At 42.3% G+C, this 15,902-nt stretch overlaps 2 protein-coding genes across 3 annotated transcripts; one reads left to right on the plus strand and one right to left on the minus strand.

Annotated features, from left to right (window-relative positions):
• Positions 1–848: 848 nt before the first annotated feature.
• Positions 849–7,471, plus strand: slc29a3 (solute carrier family 29 member 3). The gene is made up of 7 exons (XM_035606198.2): positions 849–1,006; positions 1,995–2,110; positions 2,203–2,622; positions 3,353–3,435; positions 3,936–4,162; positions 4,735–4,897; positions 5,493–7,471. The coding sequence occupies exons 3-7, from the start codon at positions 2,299–2,301 to the stop codon at positions 6,121–6,123; spliced, it is 1,428 nt and encodes a 475-aa protein (XP_035462091.1). The 5' UTR covers positions 849–1,006; positions 1,995–2,110; positions 2,203–2,298; the 3' UTR covers positions 6,124–7,471.
• LOC118283816 (prosaposin) lies at positions 6,885–15,173 on the minus strand. 2 transcript variants are annotated; one of them, XM_035606190.2, is made up of 15 exons: positions 15,013–15,173; positions 11,899–12,032; positions 11,571–11,645; positions 11,334–11,459; positions 10,546–10,761; positions 10,291–10,434; positions 10,143–10,199; positions 9,799–9,804; positions 9,040–9,231; positions 8,835–8,927; positions 8,536–8,719; positions 8,211–8,374; positions 8,045–8,125; positions 7,725–7,832; positions 6,885–7,566 (listed from the first exon to the last, which is right to left on the minus strand). In XM_035606190.2, the coding sequence occupies exons 1-15, from the start codon at positions 15,044–15,046 to the stop codon at positions 7,531–7,533; spliced, it is 1,650 nt and encodes a 549-aa protein (XP_035462083.1). In that variant the 5' UTR covers positions 15,047–15,173; the 3' UTR covers positions 6,885–7,530. The 2 variants fall into 2 exon arrangements, with proteins under 2 accessions (XP_035462083.1, XP_035462084.1); XM_035606191.2 differs by lacking the exon at positions 9,799–9,804.
• Positions 15,174–15,902: the final 729 nt, after the last annotated feature.

The raw sequence follows: 15,902 nt of genomic DNA on the forward strand, positions 1-15,902 counted from the left end.
AAGTTTATTGATTGATAGTATATTTTGGAAGTTTAAATAAGGAAATGTATTTCCAAATATTTTATTTCACTTGCATAGAAATCTTTCTAAACTAGTTTTTCATCATTCATCTTCAAAAATTTTGCAATTCATCATGAAAACCATAATGTCTTTCATTTCATTTGAAACTACTGATTCAGATTTGTACATATCTCACAAGCCAAACATGAGACATGTCAAATCCTCATCTTAAGAGAAATCAAATCCACATAAATGTCATTATAAACCAAGCAAATATCGACATCCTGCACTAGGGACTATTTCATCTGGCAATGTATGCTTTAAATTGTTTAATAAAAAATAAAAAGGTGGTTTATAGAGTTTCTTAATGATACCATGGGCATTAATAAAAGTCCAAACAAAAAGCTCAGTTTGACTTGAGTCTGTATCTTTGAATAGCTAGATATACTAAGCAAATACATTTTTACTATCTTTCTTCACTTTGAATCCAATTCTCATATTGCAACGTTTCGTTTGTTTGTTTTGATTTTTAAAACGGGTTTTGTAAGTTCATGATAATTTAGCATTATTTGTTCAAGTAATACCTCTTAATTTGTCAATGTGTGCTTTTACTTTGGAACAACTTCACCGGAAAAGAAGCAGGCTGCTATCATTTTCAGACCGTGGGTTTGTCGGTCATGTTTTCAGAATAAGAGCCGCGGGTTACTTTTTGCTTTTAATATTTTAACTGCAGTTTCCAAATACACTCGCTAAATATCTATCTACAAGAGACACTATATTAATATTACGTAAATAATCTGTGAAATATACGTTTGCAGCTGGCCTGTTAGTAGACGCGCGCTTTATTCTGACAGGCACGCACCGGACGTGTCATTGTTGTTGCTGCAGGTGGCGAATAGGCAGAAAACTAATGTCAGCTGACTAGAAAGAAAAATGTTTGTGGTGAAATGGCCCTCGGCGTCAGTGTAAGGACAGAAGCTTCAGGCGGGTCGTGTCCAACAGTCTGGTACGTTTATATTTCTATTCATTCACATCGAACACGTCTGTGCATACTTTGAGGCTGAGGCTAGCTAACTGATGTTGGTTGTCGTGCGTTGTCCTCACTCCGCAAACATCAGACGTGACGTGTCGCCTGAAGACCACAATAATAATAATAATAATAATAATAATAATAATAATAATAATGAGAATACTACTGCGGAATAAGATTCTTTTTTCCATCGACTGGTGTTAATGGAGTTGGTGTTGACAGCCAGCTGCAGTGAAGGGACACGCTTCCTCGTTCCGGACTGTCGATTGTCACATCGTGTAACTGATATTTGTTCCTCTGATTTCCTCCGGTCAGCATCATGTGAACACTGGTTCCTCATCAGTGTCCCGACGCTTCAGGACGCTCGGTCAGCGGGTTGTTGTTTTTTCTGCCATGTCAGTCTAAATACTTTTAACCTAATAAGTGCAGTGCAATGGCTTCTTATTGTGCAACAAGCGTGTGCAGAGCTGTTTTTCAACTTCTCTCCTGAGTCTCATGCACCATTCACTACTGATTCCAGAAATGTGAGGTCGCAAACAGATGAAGGATGAAACTGTATTAAGTCGTTGCTGAAAGTCTGTTAATCGAGTCAAACATGTCTTTAATAAAGGACATGTGGTAGCATTCAACTTCCAAGAATACACCAAGGCGTGACTTCAGGACTGCTCCCTGCTTCGTGAGAGCAAGTTTTCATCCACACACTTCTGCCAAATAGTAATGAAGTCATGGTCGCCCCCATCAGTGTCGTTGGCGCAGCGGTTTCACCCTGATGTCAGATTCCACATCAGCTGGATACTGAAGATTATGAAGATGTCCCTATATTGTTTTTGTGTGCTGATCACTACAGGTCATGCGCGATCTCCCTCGTGTCTCTGTAAAGGGAAACATTCGTACAAATACCTGTTTTATATGCCCAGAATGGAATGACCGTTCTCAAGGTTCAATTTGACTCCTTCTGTTGTAGCATCAGAGGAGCCGGACGTCTGCACTGACCTCGGATAGAGCACGGACATCTTTCCAGACTATGGCTTCAAAACAGACGCAGTCTGTTTTTTCCTCTCTGGACAAGCACAAGTGAACGTAAGCCTCATCCAGACCCCATTCATAGCAATATCATTATAATATTGCAGTGTTTCATTTTTTTTAACTCATGTTTTTCTTATCTTCTATAGGTTTCTGTTCAACACCTCCCGTCTTGGTGTTCATTGTACTACCTCTACCCTCCCTGTTTTCTCTCATCTCAACTGTGCTGTTTCGTGTCGGTGAAAATGGACGCCGACGAGCCCGTGCAGCCCAGCCTCAACTCTTCCTATGTTCCGACCGCTCTTGGGAACCACAACGTATCTGAGGACGAGGAGGACGCGGACCACAGTCCCACTGCGTCCCTCTTGCCCAAACACTTGTCGGTGCCTCTGGCTGTGCGCTACAGTCCAGAGGACTCCTACTGTTTGGTGTACCTAATCTTCTTTCTGATGGGCATTGGCTCCCTGCTGCCCTGGAACTTCTTCATAACAGCCAAACACTACTGGCTCTACAAACTGAGTAACAACACTCATTCCAACAGCAACGAGGATCAACGTTCATATCTCAGTGTGAGTGAGAGGGGAACTAGATAGCACATATAGTCATTGTTCGTGTGTGAATGTACGCAGGAAGCCCGTGACCGATGTTAGGACTGAGTGTCCTTTCACATTTGATATCCATTCCGACACAATTATACAATTATAAATGTCGAAGCCTTGTTTAAGTCGGCTAAATTTAAGTCAGAGATTGTAAAAGAAACAAGTCTTGCAACTGAATACTGTTGCTTTAAGTCAGGATTGTAAACACAGTGTTGGTCATTTAGGATCTGCTTTGAAGCTACCGGAGAAACACACAACTTCAGGAGGAAAGTGGTGCTCTTAAATATCTTCAGTTCATTTTTACTGATGGGATGCAGAAATAAATTCATGATGACATTCAGCAAATAACCGGAAAAAAAATCTTTTCAAAAGAATTTTAGTCAAGACTGGCCTTTTTTTTGTAAAAGCACTAAAATGACTATGAGTCTATTTCAGATGAGACAAACAGCTGTTGGATCAGTGAAACGTCAGGATGAGCGAGTTCTACAGGGCTGCTCTGACAATAATGAGTAATTTGATGTGACTTTGGAAACCAAAGCAAATATAAGAAAGGAAAGTTTGGGGTTTTTTTTAATTTATATTGCCCCCCTCTCCTTTACATTCCTCTTAACTTTTTGAGAGATGATATTTGAATGTAATTGGTCTGTGTGCTTACGTTCAAGCAAATTCATGTTTTTTTCTTTTATTTAACTATTCACAGGAATACTTTGAGAGTTATCTGGTCATCGCCTCCACGGTGCCCTCAGTGCTCTGTCTGATACTCAACTACATCCTGGTGAACAGGTTGAGAGACACACACACACACACACACACACACACACACACACACACACACACAGAGAGAGAGAGAGCACACTTTTCCCCTTTTTGAGTCTCTTGTGTTCACCATGAGTATTTAGTACATTTCACAGTTTGTTGTTGTGTCTGGTTGTCACATTAGGACATTTGTCCTTTTGTATATTTTACAGATTATAGTAATGTATAGCAATTTGTCTTGGGACATTAAATGTTATTTGCTTCTAATCACTCTCTCCGATTCATATTTCTGTTGTGGTTTGAGATAACACTGAGCAAAGGGAATGTTTTGTTACATCCCTGCCGAAGAATATATTTAATATTATTTGTGTTAGTAATTTATTGTGTGGACAAATATATGCTGTACAGTTTCTGACTTGCTCCGAAAGTGCAGTACAAAACATATTTTTTGTGTGTTTACGTTTATCAGCTAATCTTTGATACAACTCTTGGATAATCCTTAATTTGTGTGTTATCGCTGTTGATAGGTTGTCTCCGAATGTTCGGATCCTGGCGTCTCTCTTTGTGATCCTTTTGGTGTTCCTGTTGACCACGGTGCTGGTGAAAGTGGACGTGTCCGACTGCAGGGTGGAGTTCTTCATCGGAACACTGGCCAGTGTGGCTGTCGTCAGCGGAGCCTCCAACATCTTCTCTGGCAGTGTGTTTGGCATCAGTGGGCATTTTCCCATGAGGATCTCTCAGGCCCTAATATCAGGTACTGTCCTCAATCAGGTTTTCAACTATTTTTTTATACAATATTTTTGTTATTATGGCATTTATACAGTACCAAACATATACTTTTTTTTCTGCAGTGTTGATTTCTCGAGAATATGGGCTATTTAGAACTCTGGTGAACATAACAAGAATACAAGAAGGAACACACTATAGAAATTTCAGGTTACTCCTAAATGATCCCACTTCTGGATTTGATTATGGAGAACCTTGTTGCATACATTTGCAAATTAATGCAAAACTGATGTTGCTAAAACATAATTTCATAAGTCATCTTCTATATTTGTATTATGCAAGACCAGTATAGTGGCACAAATGCATTTTTCAATAAATTAATGGTTTAAATTGTTGTTGTTTTAATTAATGTAACTGGGCTTTGTTGCATGTTATCATCCTCTTCCCTCGTTTTCTGTCAGCTCACAACTCTATACAAATAAAGATGGATTTATTGTTACATTTAACCCGTAGAGATAATAATGGTGGGCCATTTGGCAGTTCAAAGTTTTCTTCTTAAATGACTGCACAATAAGTTGAAGTCTCATGTTTGCATCTCAGGCCAGGCTATGGGAGGCACACTGAGTGCAGTAGCATCAGTCATGGACCTGGCACTCACAAAGGATGTGACAGACAGCGCTCTGGCCTATTTCCTGACAGCCGACGTCTTTATTCTGCTCTGCATCATCACGTATCTGCTGCTGCCAAAGCTGGCATATTCAAGGTCAGTAACGGGGGGGGGGGTATTCTATAGATACATATGCTATCTATCAAACCTGTAAAAATTACTGTCATCTGAATGTGGATACAGTACTGTAGATTAGCAGTGTGCATTGTCTACCACTGTCATTCTGTATACTTCCACTAGATGGTGTCAAAGATAGTTAAATCCCCAACTGAAATTAAATTAAACTAAAATGAATGTAATAAATATGCTAAATTTACCTGCATCAGTTATTTTGCATGCGCATTATACATTTGCAACTACTGCCTGATTTAGTTCAGTAGCAATGCACATAAGGAAATTAAATTTTAGCTTTTATTTTTTAGACTAATGAAATTAAGGACATTTAAAGGTTGACCTGCACTCGAAGACGGAATATGATGGGCGACTGATAAAATAGCTTTTCAGGGGACAGGTTCAATATATTTCGTTATAGCAGAGATACAGGTATCTTACAAAACAAGATTATTTGATTGATTACACCAAGAGCAATCAAAGTTATGTTCCAGCATAATTCAGCTCAGACTTGACAGATAAAATTCAGAAAGACATACCTCTGTTCAAAGATTTCTAACATGCTGCTTCTTTCTTCCAGACACTACATGCTGGCCGCTACATGCACCAATGCAGGAGTGATGATCGAAGGTGAAGGCGCTGCAGGCACAGCGAGCAGACACTCCGTCCCACCGCTGCTTCCCATCCTTAGGAAGACGTGGGTGCTCGGCCTAAGTGTCTTCTACGTCTTCTGTGTCTCCATAATGGTGTTCCCTGCAGTATCCTCGGGGATCCAGTCTGTCAACATGGACAGCGGCAGCCCCTGGACAACCACATACTTTGTGCCCCTCACCAGTTTCCTCCTGTACAACGTAGCAGACTTCTGCGGCAGGCAGGCCACAGCCTGGCTGCAGGTCCCAGGCCCCACCAGCCGAAGCCTGCCTGTACTGGTGCTGTGTCGCTCCGTCATGGTCCCGCTTCTCATGTTCTGTAACTACCAGCCCAGGGACCACCTCCACACGGTGCTATTCGCACACGATGCTTATCCTGTGGTATTTAACTGCATGCTAGGCCTCTCTAATGGCTACTTAGGCACTCTACCAATGATCTATGGCCCAAAGGTGGTACCTCGAGAGCTGGCAGAGGCCACAGGAGTGGTCATGTCCTTCTTCCTCACTTTCGGACTGGCTGTTGGATCTGCCTTCTCTGTCATTATCGTACAACGCATTTGATCAGGAAGTGAGGCAATTACCCATTCATGTACAGTGGTATTGTGGAGCTGGACAGGAGTCAGTTTGCCCACTACTGATGAATACTTGAACCTCAAAGCAAAGTGCTCCAGTAAAGCTGGTTGTTATGGGGGAAGAGTACTGATAAGCTTCACATTGTCATTGTTGACCAAAAAGCCTTAACTCCTTCATACCTCAAATTAAAATGTGTTGTTTACACTGTGGCTCATGATACAAGCCTTAGGATGGAGCCCACCACGACGTGGTCTCTACATTTTAAACAATATTTCAGGACGTGCACATTTTGGATATAGAATTGGCTATGCAGAGGGTGTTTAATGTTATTTTAATTCAACATAAATTAATAAATTTAAAAAAGCAAAGAAAACATCTTACTGAGGGACACAGGTTGATTTGTCTGCCGCCTGTAAACCTTGTAACAACCTGATCTCACAATGTATAAACTGAGCATTTCCAATAACTTTTCGGATTTCAGTCATTTTCAAACGGTCACTTGAGCTGCAACTTGTAAAGGTGTGTTGTGACATGACATGTTTGTCATATAGTATTGCATATCGAAAGTTAAGTAGTTAGGCATAGTATTGACCCTAGATTATTCTCTCAATGACCTGGACATGACTGGCTACTGAGGTTGCGCAACAGTTTCCTTGATTGCATAAATGGCCAGCATGTAATAAATGAGGAGTCAGCTTTTTTTATGAGAAGCTTGGTAAGAATACAGTTTACAGCAAAGAGGAAAAAAATTAAACAGAAGACTGGGATCACTTTAATTGTTAAAAATGTACAGATCAACTGACAGTTGGCTTAAGGTTTGAAGCAGACAATCAAATTTGAGACGCTTTTTGCAGGTTAGAAACAGTCATTTTACAAACAGTAGGAAGAGTGCAAACAATGATAGACTAGTCACCCTCATATCAGCTCCTTAAAACAAACAAAACTTTCTGTCTACAAGATACAAATTTGTTTCAAGGATCAGACTACTAAAAGTAATGCCAGTCATTTAACACACTGAGCTGTTCAGAGAGAAGGAATCGTAGAGACAGCTGATGGGACTGAAGACCCAGGGGAACGCATAATCAGCATTGTACATGTGAACCACCACACCCAGAACGCAAATATGGGGAAATACAACCCCAATCTAGTCAGTGAGACAGTGACAGGCTTGAGCTGCAGGACATTAGACGTAATCACCCCCCCCAACAAAATAAAGTCCAGTCCCTTTCCACCATGACATCATTCAAAATATCAAAGTTATGTTTCAACATAAATTGCAGTCATTTAAGTCTATTAAAAAAAAGGAAACAGGACAAAAATAAAATAAAACCATAAAGCAGCACTATCATAATATTTCTTTTGATTCCCTACAGGTCACTTTGTGCTGGACTTCCTCTATACCCAAACATGACGTTTGCAATGAGCCACGGCCTAAAAGACATAAACAAATGCATGCGTTATTAAAGCAAATGTCAGAAATTTCTTTAGATGGAAACGAGCTTTAGTACTAAAGATTGTTTATGTGCCCTAAACGGGCTCAAGTGTCTGGAGACACATTTCAGTGTCAAAATAGAACTTAAGTTACTCACGTTGCACCGAGTTGCTGTCTCAATGTTCTTGCACCAGAAACCAGGTCCCCAGCTGCAATGCTCTGTTCCCAGCAGCCTGCGCACGCCTTCAGGACAGGCTCCCACTTTCTGTTACACACAACACACAATTCAAACACTAAACAAGGTTGCAAGGATGTAGCACAAGCTGAATACCATTCCCCACAAAATATATATGAAAATAAAGACACTGGCTGCAAAAATCAGGAATGACTTGAATTCCTAAATCTCCTGGATTGTGATATATTTCCTGGTATAACCACAAAAGTCACTTCTTATGAATAAATATAAATTACACTTACCATGCACACAAAGTCTGGGTCGAGCATCTGGAGCAGCAGCTGGACAAGCATTGGTTCATACTGTACAATCAACTGGTCACACTGTTGACAGACACATGGGTTAGTATAAGGCTGTCACCTGAGGATGGGTAAAAGTTACACAATCCAAGAAGGTGCAACTTCTCACCTCAGACGTAAGAGAGTCTGGCAGGAAGCTGCAAACTTTCCTCACGGCCTCCTCGATCTGTTCCTCAGTAGCGTTCTTCTCCAGGATCCCATCGATGTAATCGACGGCCATTTTGCACACCTTGCAGTAGGCACCGTCCTTGAAACGAGTCTGGTCGAGTGCAGCTGGAACGAATTCAAAACGTAAATTAGTGTTATTCTACATATACTGGCTTCAGAGAGGAAAATATCATCAGATGATAAAAACAACCTTTGCGCAACATCAAACATCACTTTAGCAAAGCTAATGTTTGCATCCAGTTTGCCTTCTAAGAGCGAAGACTTACGGACAAATGCACGGCTGGCATCGTTGCAGAGTGCCAACATTGCGCAGACGGTCTTGGGGTCAGCCTGCTGCACTAGCAGCTCGATGATGGCCTGGCCATAGGTCTCAATCAGGTCCTTACACTGACCAGACAAAGTGGCCGGCAGGTATGTGCACACCTTCTCCACAGCTTGAATCACCTCCTCCTGGGACAAACACAGATGGGTCAGCTTCATACCTGAGCTGTGTCAACCAACAGGCAACAGGTTTGAACTTCATTTTTGAGGCCATAGTGAGTAAAAACAGCTGCAGATATCACACCTCTGTTTTCTGATCCTCCAACATGCTCTCCAGCTGCTTCATCACAAACTCACAGATGGCACATGTTGGGGAATCACGGACACGCACCATGGGCTGGAACATAAAGAGGCAATGACTCAAGTGAGTTTGCAATACTGAGCTACAAAACTTGTGTTTTATCCAGAATCAATATCAAATGCTGATCAGTCAGCCCACTATGACTTACTTTGGTAGATTCCACCTTGGTGGCAGGGATAAGCTTGGCAGCAGGTACAGTCTTGGCGGCAGGTACGGTCTCGGCGGCAGGTACAGTCTCGGCGGCAGGTACAGTCTCGGCGGCCTGCAGCTTCAGCATGGGGACGACCTTCTTCACAGCAGCAGCACAGAAGCCAGCGTTGACACAGATATCCTTGGGTTGCTGAGGACAGAAACGGTAACTTGAAGATACGCCGCGTAATGTGGACAAAACTTGCCACGTTGCATGCTTGTAGCATAAACCGTTTGTTTCTGAACTGCATATCATACCACAGCATTACCCCCCCATGCAAGTTTCCATGTTAAGCCCCCCCCCCAAAAGACGTCTAATGCAGTTACACAGTACAACACACCCATACTGACAAAAACATGTTCCCTTCTGCAGCTCTGAACTTCGTGTTTGAAAAACAACAGCCATATAAAAAAAAAGATGCTGCTTGCCACCTCAAGACCAGTGCATCTCTCAGATGACGTGTTAATCCACTAAGATCCAAGCATACTTTATGCACGTTTGATGTGAAGAAACACGAGGAGGTTAATGTGGTCCTTTGCTGCCATGTTCCAACATGTCCAGTCATTAGCCAAACAATTTATGTCTAGTCGTCTCACTCATAATTAGATGTTTGAACATGCGTCTCTACTGTACAAGGTGAGTAGCTTTAGTTGAGTGGACAGCACATAAAGCAAGAGCAAGTGGTTAAGAGGCTACAGGCTGAACACAGAGTCCTACCTGTTCCTGGGGAGCAGCGCACAAAACCCAGAACAGGGCAAAAATAATAATAAAGAGCAAGACAACATGAATGGAGGAGAGGGAAGAAAAGAACACGGACAGAAAAAAGATAACAGAAATTTAGAAAAGAGACAGTATGGGATGCAGAGATTCAGTGAGCAAGCCAGTGGGTGCTGGATACGGGCTTAGCACCACCACAAACACACAAATTATCATTAGCTTTGATGGCCAGTTTAATACGCTCATCATTGAATATTAGAATATAATGACCATTCATGTTATAATGTGACTTATGTATGCAAGACACAAAAGTGAAACACAGGAAGTGGAAACTTTAGACTCACCATGGACATGAGCTGCTCAACAACAAGTGTGCCATACTGGGAGATGTACTGCTTGCACTGCAACGAGGAAAACAGTTAATATGCGGCATTTTTGGAAATCAAAAATGTGTATTCAAATCAAAACTCCCTACACTTGTGTGACTCGTACCATTACAGACAAGCCTGGTCCCAGCAGGTCACACTGGTTCTCAATGTTCTCAATGAGAGAGTCAGTAAATGAGGAGTTGATCTTGGCTTCTGCTTGAGCGTCGGTCAGGAACTTGACGCAGTCCTGGCACACCACATCGCTATCCTACAGGGAAGGCAAGATTTGGACAAAATAAAGACACCTGCTGTCACCTACTCGACAGCAGGAAAATATAATGTTGTGCATGTGGGTGCAGAGGACTATAAGACAGAGTACCTGATTTGGAGTCTCCTGTTTGGGGGCCTCCTTCTTGAGGATTTCCTGAGGGTAGAGGAGCTCGGGCACATTGACGAGGAATGGAGTCAGTCGCTGGGAAAGGTCGACCTGAGGGATTTCATTGGACTTAAGCTGCTCCATGGCCTGAACCTTGGCCAGGGCTGCCTGCTGAGACGTGCACAGCCCAAGGGCGCCACATACCGCACTGGGATCCTCCTTTAGAAAAAAAACACAACTTCACGTTACTTCAATAATTGACACATTTTAATAGTCAGTTAACAGGGAAGTTCTATCTGTAATCAATGGTCTCTTTTGCTCTTGCAGTTGCCGTAGCAGGTGAGAGTTGAAACAAAGAAACCTACACCAGCTAAATGTTCTCCCAGTCATGGGGTTTACACAATGACTAGTCTGTTCCCCTTTAGACTTGGGACTCACTTCCGCATCAATAGCCTTCATTTAGCTGGCTGCACTTTGCTCACAGCCACTTCCTTTTTTTCCTGACACCAACGTGCAGATGAACCATTTCAAGAATCTTAGATGAAGCTGAAAGATAAACTGACAGAAAAACCAAACTGGAATAAGTATAGCAAATTTGCAAGCATGGTTGCAAATTTATATGGTTCTAATACAGACCTCTACAACCTGGCAATGACAAGAAAAAAAGGCTTATTTGTGATGTTAACCTTATTCCAGCTAGTTGTCATGTCATGTAATCCTTTCAACACAGAATCCATATTTAAATACAGAAAAAAGGCCAGGGCTTGCTTAAGTAGGTTGACAGTGCTCACCAGTTCTCCAGTGATGATTCCCATGAGGATGGGGTAGTAGTCATCCACCATCTCCTTGCACTCTGCTGTCAAACTTTTATCAGGGATGAGCTGGCAGGCCTTCTCCAGGTACCCAAGAACCTCACCCTGCAATCACAGATTCAACCAGATATCAGTCTTTCAAATTGTTTTAATTCTAGGTATAGTCACATGCAACTTATCTCCTTATCACACAGGGATTTGTTTTATATGAATTACCTCAGTGGCATTGTCCTTCAGTATCTGCTCCACAACCATCAACACCTCTTTACACAAGTCACATGGCACCGTTTTCTGGGAAAAAAAGATTGGATGTGTGATCATTTGTATTTGTCTCCTTCAGAGTGAACGCAATACAAATAAGAAATACATGAAACTTTGAGAAAGGAGAGCATGTGTGCTCTTGTAGTGATACGTTTCAATACAGAAGAACACAAGATAACAGTCGGTAATTTCTAGAATACACAAAAGAATAGTATAAAAAGGTATATATATAAGTATATAAAAAGGAACCTGTCATGTTCATGGAAAAAAGAAGCAGGCTCACCATCTGGGGCTTGTTCCACACGTTCTGCTGGCAGTGAGTCACCGCTCCGCACAGAGACGCCGTCTTCACATTCTTACACCAGTAGAGGGGGCCGCGAGCACACTGCTCAGTGCCCAGCAGAGGGGTCGCTGCAACTGCAGGGTTGGCAACAGAATCAAATTTCCCATTTTTTTTACTAGTCATCAGAAAACACTCATGACAAATATCCCTGGAAACACAATTTCGCGATTGCTTAGGCACAAACAGAAATGGTCTCCAGTTTCACCAAAGTGCATACAGTTTCGTTCTTTAGGAGGTTCTGCATCTATCAGTTTGTGGTAATAATACCCACTCGCAATCCATCAAAAATAGACCGTTGTTTGCCAAGTGATCTAGATTGTAGATGAGCATAATATACCTGGAGCAGGCTACAGCTTCTTGAGGCTGAATTTACCACACCTGTCCACAATCTGCCTGGTGGTGATCACATGGGAATCTGAAGCTTCATAAACTTACACACACACACACACACACACACACACACACACACACACACACACACACACACACACACACACACACACACACACACACACACACACACACACACACACACACACACACACACACACACACACACACACACACACACACACACACACACACACACACACACACACACACACACACACACACACACACACACAATTACAATGCTACTGCATGGCAGGATTTTTTTTAAGACTAAATAAAAAAAGAGAAAGAGCTTTAAGAGAGTAAAGTGAGAAATTAAACTGGACTCAATATCTCAGAGCTATAAAGTCTGGTTCAAGTAGTTAAGTATGGTAGTAATTAATTTATTAACTACTTGAAATTGGCAATGTACTGTAAGTAACTAAAATAAATCAAATAGTCAATTTTCTCGCAGCCACAGCTTTACAAGGTGGGGAATTATTCATTTTGACGTTTCAATGAACAAGTGCCCTTGTCAGTTAAAGAGAGATTCAGTCATCTGTGATGTCAGGGTGGTCCAGCCTACAGCCTCCAGAAACCAATCAAATGCAGTTATGTCCTGTTGCTAGGTGTGCCAACAAAAATCAGTGTGCTTGCTCGGTAAAGCTAGAGCTCGCTCAGAGAATGAGCATTGTGGGTAAATAATCTGCTTAACTGTTTTATAACTGATATCAATGAAAAGCACCCCAAATCCCATTAGTTCAGATCGCTCAGATAAGTCGCATTAGCATATTCCTCTAAATCTGGTACGACTTCCGTCTACAAACCACCACAAGCCGAGCCAGGCCAAGACAGAACCAGTCAGACAGCAATGGCAACGACATGTGCATCACAGTTGCACAAGTGCGTAGTTAGTGGTTATGCGTGTACTAAAAATTATTTTCTGTTGGAACAATGCAAAATGATTTTTTTTTACTTTAGTGAAAATGGTGATGTGGGAAAGCACCTAAAATTTCTCAGCCTTGTTTCTTGTTTTCTCCATGTCTTTGTGAGCGCGTGGAGCCTTTCAGTCACCCACCACCGCTAAACCCCTCCCTCTTCACTCATCAGTCAGGTCACAGTGCAGGAAGGACACTCCCCAACTCCTACTCTGGTCACATGAGCAGTCAGACAAAAACAAATCAAGCTGTTCTGGGACACACAGATTGTACCAATGAGGTCCTTTGTGGACACGACTTTAGCACTGCAGTAAATCATTTCACAAGTTAACTGCAGCAGAAAATAAAAGCTGCATATTTCTGTTGTCACCTGTTGGACAAAGTTTTATGAGAGTTCAGCAGAAATGGCTGTGTGGCCTCTTTAGGCTTAGGTTATTCATTCACTGTTGCCTAACTTCCCATGACCCTGACTCGGAAAGAGAAAAAACAAATGATAAATTGGAGTTCAAACCAACATGATTTGACACAGTGAAGTGAGAAAAACCTTATGACTCAGTTTGCATTGTTCAAAAGCAGCAAGTGACCTTTGAAACTGCCTCAGTGTAACAGGCTTCACATCTCTTTACCCCAACGACCAAAGATAAACAGATTGCTGAACAATGTGATTGAGCCCTCAGACTTACGACATGGACCATTTTGGGATGTCTGCAAAAAAAAAGAAAAAAGACTGTGGAATTGCAAATAATGCACCATTTAAAAAAATCTATATTGTAAAGTTGGAATCAACCAGAGGGCTTCATGAACACAGCTTCTGCTCTGATAAGAACTAAACTTTAGATCCACGTCCCAGATGCCATCAGGTCAAGTCAGCAGTATGTCATGTATACATCGTTTCAACAGTGACTCAGTTGTTGACTTCACTGACCCAGATTTCCTTGGAAATAAATATAAGCTGGCTGCGCAATAACTGACGAGAGAACATGCGGCCAGACACGAGTTTTCACCAAAGAGGAAGAAAAACCAAAAACAAGGGGCCTTTCAGATGAAAAGCTGAAATGAAAGCTGCCGACTGAGGATTTATCTGAACTTCCTTGTTCAACCACGGGTCAACAAACGATCAGAGTACATACCGTGCCCACAGAGGAGGGACGGCCCAGACACGGCTGTTCATTCTATATATATATATATATATATATAGAGAGAGAGAGAGATATATTATTGTGTCGTCACAAACCTCCATGTACATAACTAGCGAGGTGGATGAGTTCCTATGTGTCTACAATAATATCTGACCGTGAACTAACCGTCGCGGTGTGTAGCTCGCAGCCGACGCTAGCTAGCAGGCTACCGCCTCAACAACAACGTTAGCCGAGCAGTTACCGACGGAGACGACGGGTCAATATTCACTGTACATACTGTACATTCAGTACACGTGGAGCTAATGTGTCCGGGGACAGTGCACGCCTGACCCGCACTACACGTACAAGTACAAGTACAAGTACACGCAGGTGTTCGCTGGCAACGTCCCCATTAGCCGACCTGCTCGCTGTTCACCGAGGCTAACGCTGCTTCAAACGCTTCCGCGTTGTTGATGTTCAGACGCACTTTCGTTACACAACCGCCGCGGCTCCGTTGTGCGCCGACGACGATCCGGACAGTGTCGCCGACCGTGTTCCAAAACAACATGTATGTATTTATTTCCGTGTGTGTGTGTGTGTGTGTGTCCTCGACGCACTGATATTACCTGAAGACACGAAAAGTAGAGTTAAAAGGAGCATGACGCCGCTGTTTTCCTTCCCGTCTGCGCGTGTCTGTTTTTCCCGTGGACGAAGTGGCAGCGCTCTGCAGGCGGCGGCGCTCGTGGACGCCTTTATGGCGTCTCGCCGTCAGCTGACTGCTCCGCGGGACATGTGACTGCGCCTCGGCTCTGATGCGACTGATGAGATCAGTTGGTATCGGACACCGACGGTCTTTCAAAACTTCCTTGAATGCCATTTTTTAACAACTCAAACTCAGCTGTATCTTATTACCAAGCCTGCTAGACACGTGACACACACACACACAATATTCATTTCATTTCAAATAAGTGCAATTGTCCCGAAATGGTTTGTACGTTTGGATAAACCTACACGTGGATGCACAACATACATTACATACCAGCCTAAACTAATATAATTCAACAAAGCCTGAGAAAGGCCCTGTATAATATTGTTAAACTTGATCTCTTCAAATCATATGAGGCTGTTTAATTTGATCAGGGGAGGACAACTGAATAGTAGCTCCATGATGCGTTGTCTTACTCAACTTTCTGATCAACGCTGGATGGCTTCAATATTATTAGGCAGGTGAATCTGACAACTGCACAACTTCAAACTGACTGTCAACGCTTTCATAAAGTGAAATTCAGACCATATGAATTCAAGGCAAATATTTAAATTCAAGTGGTAGAGTGAGGGAGATTTAAAAGTCCACAGCTGTCATTCAGTTGCTAATATAGTTTAAATGATCATGCCAATGATAATCTTCAGAAATAAATCGTCTCTGAGACTTGGAATGACAATGATAACTAAAGGTGCCATCACATAAACATCACGTGAAACACAATGTGTGAAATGTTATTGCGAGAAGTCAAGA

This window comes from Scophthalmus maximus, chromosome 10 (assembly GCF_022379125.1).
Source record: "Scophthalmus maximus strain ysfricsl-2021 chromosome 10, ASM2237912v1, whole genome shotgun sequence".
Lineage (NCBI taxonomy): Eukaryota > Metazoa > Chordata > Actinopteri > Pleuronectiformes > Scophthalmidae > Scophthalmus > Scophthalmus maximus.